The sequence below is a fragment of the Biomphalaria glabrata genome, chromosome 5, assembly GCF_947242115.1.
Source record: "Biomphalaria glabrata chromosome 5, xgBioGlab47.1, whole genome shotgun sequence".
NCBI lineage: Eukaryota > Metazoa > Mollusca > Gastropoda > Planorbidae > Biomphalaria > Biomphalaria glabrata.
This window is the reverse complement of record NC_074715.1, coordinates 6234362-6247323: the sequence shown is the minus strand read 5'-3', so window position 1 is coordinate 6247323 and position 12962 is coordinate 6234362. Positions and strand designations below refer to the sequence as shown.

The window sequence follows — 12962 nt, the reverse complement described above, 5'->3', positions numbered from 1 at the left end:
TTCAGAATATCAATTTTTAGTGAATTTGAAAAATATATTTCCATTTCCATACTCAGTTTAAACCTATCCATTCTCAAGCAGTTTCACATGGGACAAAAAGGCCAGATCAGACACAATGGTGACTTGTCTCATCACTTCCTAATAGAAAATGGCGTGAAGCAGGGCTGTGTACTTGCCCCTACTCTATTCGCTATCTTCTTTGGCGTAATGCTAGGTCAAATAAGGCAGCGATTGCACGAAGGCATCTACATCAGGTTTTGTTCGGACGGCAATGTTCAATCTTAGACGTCTACTATCCCATACAAAAACAAAGGAGATGGTCATAATGGAGCTTCTCTGTGACGATGATTGTGCCCAGCTAGCTCACAATGAACATGATCCCCAGAACGTGGTCAACTAATTTGCATACGCTGCCGCCTATATTTATAAACCTCAGAAAAACAGAAGTCATGTTCCAGAAGTCACCCATTTAAACATACTCAGCAACAAGGATCACCATAAATGGACAACCCCTTAAGGTGGTAGACCAGTTCACATATCTGGGTAGTATAGAATCAAATGACGCCTCACTTTTAAGGGTGATGCCTCACTTTCAAGGGAAGTTGATAGGCCCGTAGCGCTTCAGGCGAGAGTTTGGAAGAATAAATCGCTCCGCTGCCTACAAAAATAAATGTCTACCAGGCTGTGGTTCTCTCAACCCTTCTATATGGATCTGAGACATGGACACTATACAAAAAGCAACTAAGACTACTTGAGCGCTTTCACCAAAGATGCTTGCGCTCCATGATAGACATACGGTGGAAAGACCGCACTACAAACAGCGAACGTGGTATGGACAGAATAGAGGGTTTTCTTATGGTCTGACAGTTACGCTAGGCAGGGCATGTATCCCATATGAGAGAAGAACATATACCAAAAGCAGTCTTTTTTGGTGAGCTAAAAGGTGGTTGAAGTAACAGAGGTGCAACATGGAAACACTTCTAAGACCAGCTTAGGCACCAACTTGCCTTGGCTGACATAGAAGAGGGTACCTGGTTGCATTTGGCCTCAGAACGAAACACTCACAAAGGCCGTGGGATACACATTTGAGACCAAAACAAAATCCGCTGCCGAGGACAGACGCAGATGGTGAAAAGAAAATCTAAATCAACCACCTGCAGACACTGTTTATGCTTGCCATGGGTATGGCAAAATAAATAGGTCACAGCTGGGGCTGTGCAGCCATGGGAAATACTGCATTCCTCACTAATCTTCGAACTCAAAAGACAAGCCTTATTGTTTTATTTTTTACACTTAACTCTTCAAGACTGTAATGACGCTGACAGCGACCAGTCCCCCCGGTCGTGACAACGCAATGACGCTCCGATCACTATTTCCCTGTTTACTTCTTTTTCTTTTCTAATCCACGTTTTTAATCCCTTAAATGGTTTAAGGAAACACTAGAGTGGCCATTTTGAAAGTTTTTTCTTTCTGATACTTTGTGGATCTAAGCTATTTTTATTGTTTTCAATATTTTTTATCATAAGTGACTAGTGAATTTTTCGTTTTTTTGCATCAGACATCATGCTGATCAGGCTCTAAATATCTTTTTAGATATAAATAATAGTGACATGAGTGACTTAGACCTAGATCTAAAAAGTTATCCTTCAGATTCAAGCGAGTCTGATACAGGGCACTTTTCCATGACAAAATTTTAGGAGATTTTAGGAGGTTTTTTAAGGATGAAATGTATGATGTGTGTGTGTGTGTTTCCTATCCGTTTGTGTGATACACAGTAAAACCTACACAAAACTAAGCATTTATCAAATCAATTATTGTTATTTGATTTTAAAATAAATATCTTGCCAATATGCCACAGAAACAGTGTTATCAGCTGTGGTGTGTCCACAGAAAATGTAATGAAAGTTATCTTTTAATCAAGTAACAACTTGACTGTCATCCCAAAACCTCAAACAACCATTTTTTTTTCAAAGATTTATTTAAAAACATTACAAAAGGTTGCTTTTCCATTTTTTTAAATAAGAAACATTCTTAGAGATGCTATCATAATGTGTATTCTCTGTGATGGAAATGTACATTATTAGTTCCTATGTGTATCTTATAGATACTAGAGTCATGGTGTGCATTTGAGGTAATGTTTTATTCTTTTATTAGCTAACTTAAATCCTTCTCATAAACAGAGCCAGTAATATATAGGGCAATATAGGTCTATTTGAATGTTTAGTTGACATTTGCTTACTAAAAAATGGCTTTTGGATTGGGGGGGGGGGGGGGGGGGTTAGACCTATTCGCGTATTTTTTTCCTAGCAGAATCTTTTTCAACCATAGTTTCCCTGGCTTTTACGAGTGAAATAATTTTTACGGACTTTTCATGCATGCGAAATATTTTCGTTAAATCTACAGTGGATCTAGACTCTTGATCTAAGTCACTAAAATGCGCGGATTTTTTCAAGGCTGTGAGAGAATTATCTTCACTGAATTTACAGTAGATCTAGACCCTAGATCAAAGTCGAGAAAATTCACGGACTTTTCACTGCTGTGTGAATATTATCTTCACTATATTTACAGATCTAGACTCTAAAGCTAATTCACTAAAATTTGCGGACCTTAAATCTAAGTCACTCAATTTCGCAGACTTTTCCCGGCTGTGTGAGAATTATCTTCACTAGAATCTAGTGATTTTGAGTAAATCTAGTTTTAAATAAGTCACTAAAATTCGAGGAATTTTCGCGGCAGTATGCGAATTATCTTCACTGGATATACCGTAAATCTAGAGTCTAGATCTCTAAGTCACTAAATTTGCGGCTTTTCACTTCTTTGTGCTAATTATCTTCACTAGACTCTTTAGCGTAAATCTAGAATCTAACGTATTTCTAGAGTAATCTAGACATTAGATGTATCGAGATCATTAAATTGACTAAAATTCACTGATTTTTCATGTTAGGTGCGAATTATCTTCACTAGATCTATCTTAGATCTAAATCTAGATACTAGCTAGATCTAGAAGATTTACCGACTTTCCCGAAGTCACTCTTACACTTACAAGAAGAAGATTTTAGGTGAGGGAGGGCCCGGAGGGGTGTAGCCTACAAATTAGTCTGGTGATTGCTCTAATTATAGACAATAGTCACTACAGACTAGATCTAGCGCGTCTTTAATGGTAACAATAAATGGAAACAAACATTTCTACGCTGACTTCAGAAAAATACTGCCAGGTAAAATGCTTGCTTGAACCAAGGCCATCTTCAATCACAAGGTCGCGCTTCACAAGTGGGTGAAAGGCGGTGTAGAAGTGTCACTGGTCAGCTCATTAACACAGCCCGTAAGGGGATGCGATCAGAATGCCTATAGTTACGCTGTTGTTTTTTTTCCCCCCCGCATTTTTAGCAAGAAATAAGCAAAATTATATTTTTAAAAAAATATTGGGTAAAAATTTTAGTAGAGCGGACAAAATTTTAGGAGACTTTCAGCAATTTTTAGGAGAATTTTAGGATTTTAGGAGACTTTTCATTTTTTAGGAGATTTTAGGAGTTTTTAGGAGCGCTACGAACCCTGCTGATTTTTTTTTTTTCATCTCTGAAGTTACTAATTTTTTTTTACAGTGACTATCTATAACACTGAAAGATAAATTATCTTGTAGTACATTCAATTTCCAAAGTTTATAAAAAGGCATATGTGATAAAAATTGTGGGGAAAAAAAATAATTCCATTAAAATGAGAAATAAAATTAGTTTTAAGAGTTAAGTAACCAATTCATTTTCCTTTAAAATAAAATAAAATATGTTAAAAGAATTTACTAAAATAAAATAATAGCGTTAGTTTTGGTAACTGTAACCCCTCTCTTGGACATTTTTCTTCAAGATAATACGCACTGAAAGAGTTAAGGGCCAAAAAAGTGTGTGTGTAAGGGGAAATCTAAATGAGGTGTTCCACCCCAAAAAACTGTTTTTGAACTGGCCTGTCGCGGCAGGGGTGCCACCCATGAGACCAAGTAAACCCTGAAACCCGAATTTCCAAATTTTACAAACCCTGAAATCATAAACCCCAAACTTTACCAACCCTGAAACGTACCGCATATACAAATTTTACGAAAGAAGAACAGTATTAAATTACTACCTAGATCTATATCATAATATGCCCCCCCCCCCCCCCCCATGTTTTAAATATGTAATTAGTAAGCCTATCATTATAATAAATAGAGTTTGTGTGTATTTATTGATAAAGCTTGTAATACAAGTTAAGAGGATTTAGTACAATTTTATATTAACAATGTTTGTACCCCCCCCCCAAACACACAGTTATTTTAAATGATGTTTCTCTCTTAACATTTTTTCTCTCATTTTCATTTGAAGCAGCCTACTTAAATCAACATTGATAAAACTGATTCCATCAATTACATGCATGGACCTGTAAATCTATTGCAACAAGATAAAATTGATTTGAGATTTAGTCCAGATCTACTCCAAAATGAACATTTAGATTTAGTTTCTAATATTTAAATGTAGACCTAGATGGCTAGAATGTGCTGGACTGCTTATACATAATTATAATTTATTTTTATAAATCTAGATCTATTGACCAATCGATCTTTTTTTCTAGCCTCTAAGTCTTCAGGCGAACGCAAACTTACTAATTTAATTCTTCAATTATTTATTCTAGACCTAGTAACATCTAGTTCTGATCTAAAAACGATGTAAATATCCTAAATCTAGATCCTACTTCTATAATACTCTAGACCAATATAGCTCTAGACTAGTCTAGACATAGGCTAAGGCTCTATGTATATATGGAACATATACAAATATTAAAATATAAAACACGGAAAGAAAAAAAATAATTTCTCACTCGTGAATTTTTTTTCTTTCTATTTCTAGATCTAGGACTAGCCGCTAAATACGCGAGAAGATCCAGACTATATCTATACTAAATACAAGACTTTACAGTCTAGATCAGATCATAGAAATAGATCTAGACTATAAATCGAGCCGATTCGAGGCGCGTTCCGTGGATCTAGAAATTCTCTATAGTCTATAGATCTAGATCTGGAATGTTTACACTTTTTTGTCACTTTAAAAAAAAAAATACTGTACCGGTAATTAAAGCTTAGTGCGCATGCAAAGTGAAAGTCTCGCGAATCGCGAGATATGAGACGGGTCGATTTTGTTTAAAAATGGCGGCTCGCGCGATCGGAACTAACAAACTAAAATTAACGGGAGAAAATGACCAGCAATTTCGAAAAAATCTAAATCAACTAAAACCCTGGATTTTAACAAAATTGTAGAAGGCAAACCCGGAGGGGGGAAAATCGGTCCCCTCAAAACCCGGATTTCCGGGTTATTCCGGAAAAGTGGCACCCCTGTGTCGCGGTGACTTAAAAAAAGATGTTGCTGAATTTTTTTAATTATGTAGAATCATTTTATTTAATATTTTCTTTAATTAATGTTGTATTACATACAATTATACTTCATAAGCTTCACTGCACACATAAAATGCATGCAAGGCACTATTGTTTGTATATTTAGATGAGAGGAGAAAGCTTTTTTTTTCAGATGCTTTATATTGTTATAAACCTGGTGGTGGCACAGATGGGGGTAGTGGTGTGAGTGTAGTCAGCCGACGCAGCTAGACGAGCGGTCAACCGTGACGAGTTACGACTGTCAGCCGAGTCGAGTGTCAACAGGACAGTTCAGGAAGGATCGCCATCGTGAACAGAGCTCAGGAGCGTCACGAGGGATGTAGTCATGTGACGAAGCTAGAAACGTCGAGCGATGTTCCGTCCGGTTCTAGAAGGCCAGTAGGGACCCTATATAAAGAGCGTAGGTGTCTAGTCAAGACGGTTCACGGCAGGGGTTCAGAACATGGTCGACTACAGCACAGTTCAACGGTGTGGTTCTGTACGGAGCATTACGACGGTTCAGTGCAGAGTACTGTCAAGTACAGTTGAGACGACTGGCGTCTTGATCTTGGTCTGCGATCGAGTCCGACACAACGAGCCTAGTGTGTGAAGTCAGTCCTGGACTGTTGAACCCAGTGCAAGCCCGGAACGAGACGGAGAGGCCAGTGCAAGAGTTGATACGGCGGAACGGTGTTATCGAAGAGATATTTGTACAGTGTACGTGTTGCCAATTGTACAGTATTGGCTGTTATTTACTCAACTATTAAAGTGTTACGTTACTTTGAAGCCCTGAGTTGTCAAGTTCTTTAAGTTGGTGGTGTAAGGTGCAGTTTGCAGAGAGCCTGGATAGTGAAATTCGTAACAATATCTAGATCCAGGCAGTATGAGCATTCTATAATAGATAACTACTTTACTGGTGTTGTAACAACTTCACTCTCAAACAACTATAAAGAGTAAATGTGTTAGGGTAAGTATGAGTAAGTATGAGCTACACTTGTTTGTTTCACTGATTAATAAATTCTGTACATGAGAAACTTTATTAAACATGAAATCCACCAAAATGCTTTGAAAAGCAATTGACCAAAAGCTGCTGAATCTCTGCTGAGTTCTTAAGCAAGACAAGCAAGAACAACCAGATTAGGAGCAATGCTTAGAGGAAGAGAATGTTAAGCAATAAAACTGCATATTGAGGCTTCCTTATGTGACTCTTTTTCATGCTGATAAAAGTTGTTTACAAGAAGTGGATCTCACTGGGCTTTTAAAGCATTAGTAATGATTAGTTATTAGTCATATATAGAAAAAACTTAAAATATATATTTCTCACTATAGATCTAGGTCTGCTTAAATCTAATAACTTGGATCTACATCTCTAGTGACTTATTATTAGATCTATATTCTATCAGACTTATACTCAGTAACTCACTATAGTCATGTAAAGTAGGACTACATATATAAAATCTATATATATATATATATAGATAAATCTAGATGGCCAGTAGGTAGGTCTACTAGAATACTAGATCAAGATCTTATAATAGATCTAAATGTCTAAATCTAATCCCATTTGAACTCATGGAAGTCGGCAGGTAGTGTTCAAATTAGAAAAATCTAGGGGCCATCTTAACAACAGAGCAAAAATTAATAGTGCATACTGGCATAGCAGCCGGGCATCATGATACTCTACTTTTCTGAACTTTTCAAAAGCTGGCAAGAGGCATTGAAGTCTAGACGCTCTAGATCTAGATAATCTAGATCAAAAGTATTCAAATTAAAGAATTTCGGATTTTATTTGCTAGAAAATCGGATCAGAAGAAATTTTCGGAATTCCGAAAACTTAAGGAAAATTCCCATCACTGCTTATAAGATAAGAAAAAGATAAAAGAATGTAGTGTTGTGAGGACAATTATAATGAAACATAAACCCTTCCAAAAATTATCAACTATCTAAAATTTAAAGAAACACTTTCTATAAAACTATAAAATTCACACTTGTTATAAAATATGTTTGTACGAATTGAAGGAATCTATAGCTAAAGGGATATAGATACAATGGTCATTTTTTAAATCTCACCTTGTATTGCTTGTAAGTCTGACTAGCCCTGTCAACGTTTGACCTTGTTTTACTAATACTGGAGTTTGGAGCAAGCATCTGACTTGGTACCAATGAGTTAATGGTTCAGTGGGAGCAGTACTTAACCACACTGAATAGCTAACAAAATAAATAGAATGTATATATTTATATATAGTACAAAAATATTTTAATAATCTTACTTGTCACCTACACAATGTGATAAAATAAAGTCTTACTCAGAACCTAGGAATCCACAGTCAAACCAAAAAGCTAACCCATGAACCATTCCAGACTGCATCATAGTAAAAGTCAGAGGAATTTCCATGTAATGGAGATCTGTTTCATCAGCAGACTGAAAGTCTATAACATATTTGTTAGACTTGGCCAGACATATTCGAATGTCAAATGTGTCCTGTTAATAAGTAAACCAATGCAATCAATTATTTAATATACTTGTATAAACTTTTTTACAAACAAGAAAAAACACTCTTTTTTTTTTGCATTCTCTATCAAAAAAACATTATCATATGTGCCTAATTTATGTCTTTGAGAAAAAATATAATTAATTTAGAAGCCATTTTGAAAATTTTAATTTCTATTAGAGATAGGAGATGATACAAAACGAAATGAACTAAAACCTCACTTTCAATCTAAACAAACTTTGAAACTGCTCAATACGAACCGAACATAATCAATACTTTATTTCATTTTTATTTTTAAAAAATGAATATTTTGTTGTGTGTAATGCACTATAAAAAAAAAAACATCTACCAGGGTAATAAAGATATAATTATTATTATAAATCTAATTTTGTTTTAGAAAAAAAAAAGTTTTTTGTTTTTTTTTAAATGGATATCTATTTTAGAATATCCTTTCTCATTTAAGTAGTACATTTTCATTGCAAAATTTTAAGAGAAGATTTTTTAAATATAAGAAAATTTATGACTTATATATAGCTGGATGGTAAAATGCAAAAGACTACAAAACAAACTAGATCTAGCTTGTATTCAATTGAAACTATGAGAGGACACAAACATTGCAGAAAAACTGCCTGCAGAAAAACAATGACAGGTGAAATACTGGCTTGGTTTCTCCTCCCCCATCCCCCAATTTCTTAGCAAAAAATAAGCAAGCCTTTTTTTTTTAAATATTGTGTAAAATTTGAGGAGTGTAGTTAAATTTAAAGAGAATCTCTGCAAATTTTAGGAGAATTTGAGGATTTTAGGAGATTTTTCATTTTAGCCAATGAATTTTTTTTATATATCATCGTATTCAACAATTACTTAATTTTTGTTGTACATAAATTAAAGTGTTATTTAGCTAAAACACTATCCAGGGTTAGTAGCACTTTTTCATGCCAAATTATAGGAGATTTTAGGAGGTTTTTTTAAAGAAGGAATTGTATGACGCATGCACATTCATGCACATACATACATGTGCTCGTGTGAAATACAATTTAAGACATACATAAAAGTATGCATTTTCTAACTCAATTATTGATCCTTGAATGTGGAGATCATAAATATCTTGCAACATCCCACCCGGAACAGAAACAATGTCATCAGCTGTGATATGTCCATGTACTGAAAGATATCTTACAAACAAGTAACAACTTGCCAGTCATCCCAAAACCTAAAACATCCATTTATTTTAAAGAATATTACAAATGGTTGTTACTCCATTTTTTTAAAATAAGAAACATCTTTAGAGATGTTTACATAATGTATATTCTCAGAGGTAGAAGTGTAAATTTTTATTTAATCTGATAGAAACTATAGTCAAGATGTATATTTGAGAAAGTGAGAGTGCTTAAATCCTCCTCATAAACAGAGCCGGTAATATAAAGGCCTATTTGTATGTCTACAACTTTATTTGTAGACAGTGCTAAATAATATAATTAATTTTGATAACAATAAATAGATCCAGAAAAGTGATTATTGACATTTTTTAAAAGAAAATATTTTAAAATTCACATATTATTGGGTAATCTTAGACTCCTAATCTCCCCCCCCCCCACCCCTTTCCCCCCCAAAAAAATTACATTTTTAGGCATAATGATAGGCAACAGGCTAAACAAACTAAAAAGTAAATAAGATAAAAGTATTGCTTCTTCGACTTCTAAGTGTAGTCATATCTAGATCTAGTATTAACTTGGAATGTAGGTCTAGATCTATAACATTTTGGAGGTGTAAACTATTGAAGTCCTAAGGATGTGGAGTGGAGGTTAGGGTGAGGCAAAAAACTTGAGAATGACGCTAACATTTGCATACTGAATAATGCTGTTTTTTTGTTGTTTGTTTGTTGTTATGGGAGGGGGGGGGGGGAGAACTATTCTCATATTTTTCTTCAAGCACAATGTCTTTTTCAATTATCTATTTTACTGAGCTTTTACGTCCGACTTTTCATGGCTGTGTGAGAATTATCTTCACTAAAATGACTAAATCTATTTATCTACCGTAGATCTAGACTGTAGATTTAAGTCACTAAAATTAATGTACTATGTGTGAGCTATCTACACCAGTTGAGTAAATCTAGACATTAGATATTTCTAGACTGTGCACGAATTATTGTTACTAGATTCTAAATTTAGCATAGTACACAGTCTAGACATTAGATATATCTAATCATTCTACATCTAAGTTATTAAATTGACTAAAGTTCAAGGAGTTTTCGGGTTATGTGTGAATTATTTTTGCTAGATCCAACATTAGTTATATTATAAACATATCTATGGATGAATCATAAAACAGCAACAAGACAGGAGAGATAAAAAAAATATGGTCGCCTTAGACCTATATCTGGTCACCTTAGTCGTAATGTGAGAATTATCTTCGCAAGATCCAACTTAGATCTAGATCTAGACACTAGCTAGATCTAGATCTAAGTCACTAAAAATTACAGACTTTTCAAGGTTATATGTGAAACTCTTACTGTTTTACTGTGGATTTTAGGTGAGAGACGGCCTGGAGGGGTGTAGCCTACATGTTAGTCTAGTAATTGTTTAAGTATAGACTATTAAGTAGTTCTAGACATAGATCTAGTCCAATTCTGAGGGAGAGAGAGAGAGAGAGAGAGAGAGAGAGAGAGAGAGAGTGAAGTAAACATTGGATCTAGATCTAGATTATTCTGGACCTAGCGTCAATGAATCTTCAACTTCTTGAACTGATATTTTGACAAATTTTTATGACCCATGGAAAATTTTGATGAAATAGATCTTCGACCTTGATTTGGATAGTGGTTAGTTTTACTTTTGTCATGCTAGAAGTAATAACTGAGACATGCTGAACCACATCAGCATGATCAGGCAACTAAGGTCCTCATCATTTTAAAGGCCATCCATTTCTCTTTTTTTTTTTAAAAGTATTTTTTGTTATTATTAGATGTTTAATGCTTTTTACAATAGATTTTGCAGTCACTCTTATTTTGGAGTTAGCTCCCTTTGCTTAGTATTTTGAGAGATGCTGCTTGAGTATAGTAGCTATTGAGTTAATTAAATGTAAGAAATTTTGTTACATGCATTATAAATTACAATGTTTAATATACTTACAACAATGGGTTGTTTGAAGTATTCTGACACTGCAGCAGAACGTAATGATGTTAGATTAACACCATGAAATGATTCTTGATACCTTAAAAAAAATTAAAAAAAATAAAAAAATACATAAAAAGGTAAACATATATGCAAAAACTTTCAATTTAAAAAAATGTAAAATAATGCTGGTATACAAGAAATATACAAATTAGGCTGTTTCAGTTGTCTTGCTATAATTTTCAAATGTTACATTATTTTCAGCAATAATAAAAATACAAATGTTTAATTCAATCTTACCAAAAATTAGCTTTTTGATACTGCTCCATGTACAAAGCTTCATCTGTGAAAGGAGCTACATGTAAATCTCCTTGGGTTGGGAACATACGACCTAGAATAAAAAGTTAAATTGGTTTGACTTTATAAATCAAGTCATATTAGTGCAGAATAAGATAATCACAACCATCATCATAGAAGACATTTTGAATGAGGGATTGAGAGATTCAAATTTTCCCTGGATTGAAATCCCACACTTGTAAGCAATATGTGTATGTTTGCATTTAAATCAAGAGCAAGTGATTTCTCAAATTACTGATTCAGCATTATACAAGTCTGGACCAGGCAAAAAGAAAAAATTATCTTCTTCGTCACCCCCTCTTCCCCAATCTTTCTGTGTGATAATTTAGCTTTGTCAATGCAAATTTTAAAATTGCTTTTTAGTTTTAAGAACGACTGTCGAAATAGGTGATTCAGCATTTGGCAAGTCTGGACAAGACATAAGGAACAGATAATTTCTTCTTCTTGTCTCTAGATCTTGAGTTTTTTATTTGTAATAATGTGGTCCAAAATTTTTAATCAATTTTAGAACTATAAACATTAATTTCTTTAGTATAAAAAGGGTATTTAATTTTATACTAAATATAAAATTTTCTGATAAAAAAACAAAAAAAAAAGGTAACTGAAATTTAACCTTAACATGGTAGTGCATGACAAATGGGCCAAGTAAATAACTCCATCAGTATGTGGACAATAACTATGCAGAGCAAGAATTCTATACTTTGCAGTTGGTCAGAGAATCAGTATCAGTTGCAAGGGGAGTTAGAAGATAAAAATAAGAACATTTTTTAACTTGGACAAACATTTGGCTCTATTTTTTTCTGATAATGGTTACCATTCCAACAGACTTTTAAATGTTTCTGTGCTACTCCATTTTCATGGAAATCTTGGTTCTCCAAAAATGTTCCATTTAACTTCACTCAGTCCCAATATCTGGACTTTCTAGTTAGCCATTTTTTAGCAACTTGACAAGGGAGTGAACATAGTAATGTTATGTGTCAAGTGTGTTAATAAATTCACTAACAAATCTGACGTTATAATGTGTCAAGTGTGTTAATAAATTCACTAACAAATCTGACGTTATAATGTGTCAAGTGTGTTAATAAATTCACTAACAAATCCGACGTTATAGCCTTGGCATTGTTTATGGTTATTAAGTGTATCATTTCTAGTTAAACTTCAATGGCCAGGGAAGGGTGATGTACCTTTTGTCTTAACATTTTCATAACAGACCTATCCAGCTTGGTAGTACCTGTCAGTAGTGATGAGCAAACAAGCTTTCACACCACAGCAAGGTGTGTATTTCTAAAAAAGGACAAAAAAATTATTGGCTTTCTAAATAGTAGCTAAATTTACTAAAACCATATGTAAACTTACCATCTTGTTTCAGCCATTTTTTGGCATGAAGGTATGACTCCAACATTCTTTCATTGAACAACATATAGCCCATTGGTTCTGATATAATTGTATCTACTTCCTCAGGCACTTCTACTTCCTCTACCTTGCCAGGTATCACTATGATGCGGTCTTGTAAATTGTTTTGTCTTACCAACATCTGAAAATATTAAGTAACTTAAAGACATAGTAAAAAAAATCAATACTGTACTAAAATAAACTGAATGATGGTTTAAA

At 34.1% G+C, this 12962-nt stretch overlaps 1 protein-coding gene across 1 annotated transcript in view; it reads right to left on the bottom strand.

Annotated features, from left to right (window-relative positions):
* Positions 1–12962, bottom strand: part of LOC106058513 (histone-arginine methyltransferase CARMER-like) — a 68118-nt gene that overhangs the window by 26963 nt on the left and 28193 nt on the right. Inside the window, exons 6-10 of the mRNA XM_056031333.1 lie at positions 12708–12885; positions 11295–11385; positions 11013–11094; positions 7702–7877; positions 7466–7603 (exon numbers count right to left, since the gene is read on the bottom strand). Coding sequence (XP_055887308.1) covers positions 7466–7603; positions 7702–7877; positions 11013–11094; positions 11295–11385; positions 12708–12885 — 665 coding nt within the window. The remainder of the gene's footprint in view (positions 1–7465; positions 7604–7701; positions 7878–11012; positions 11095–11294; positions 11386–12707; positions 12886–12962) is intronic.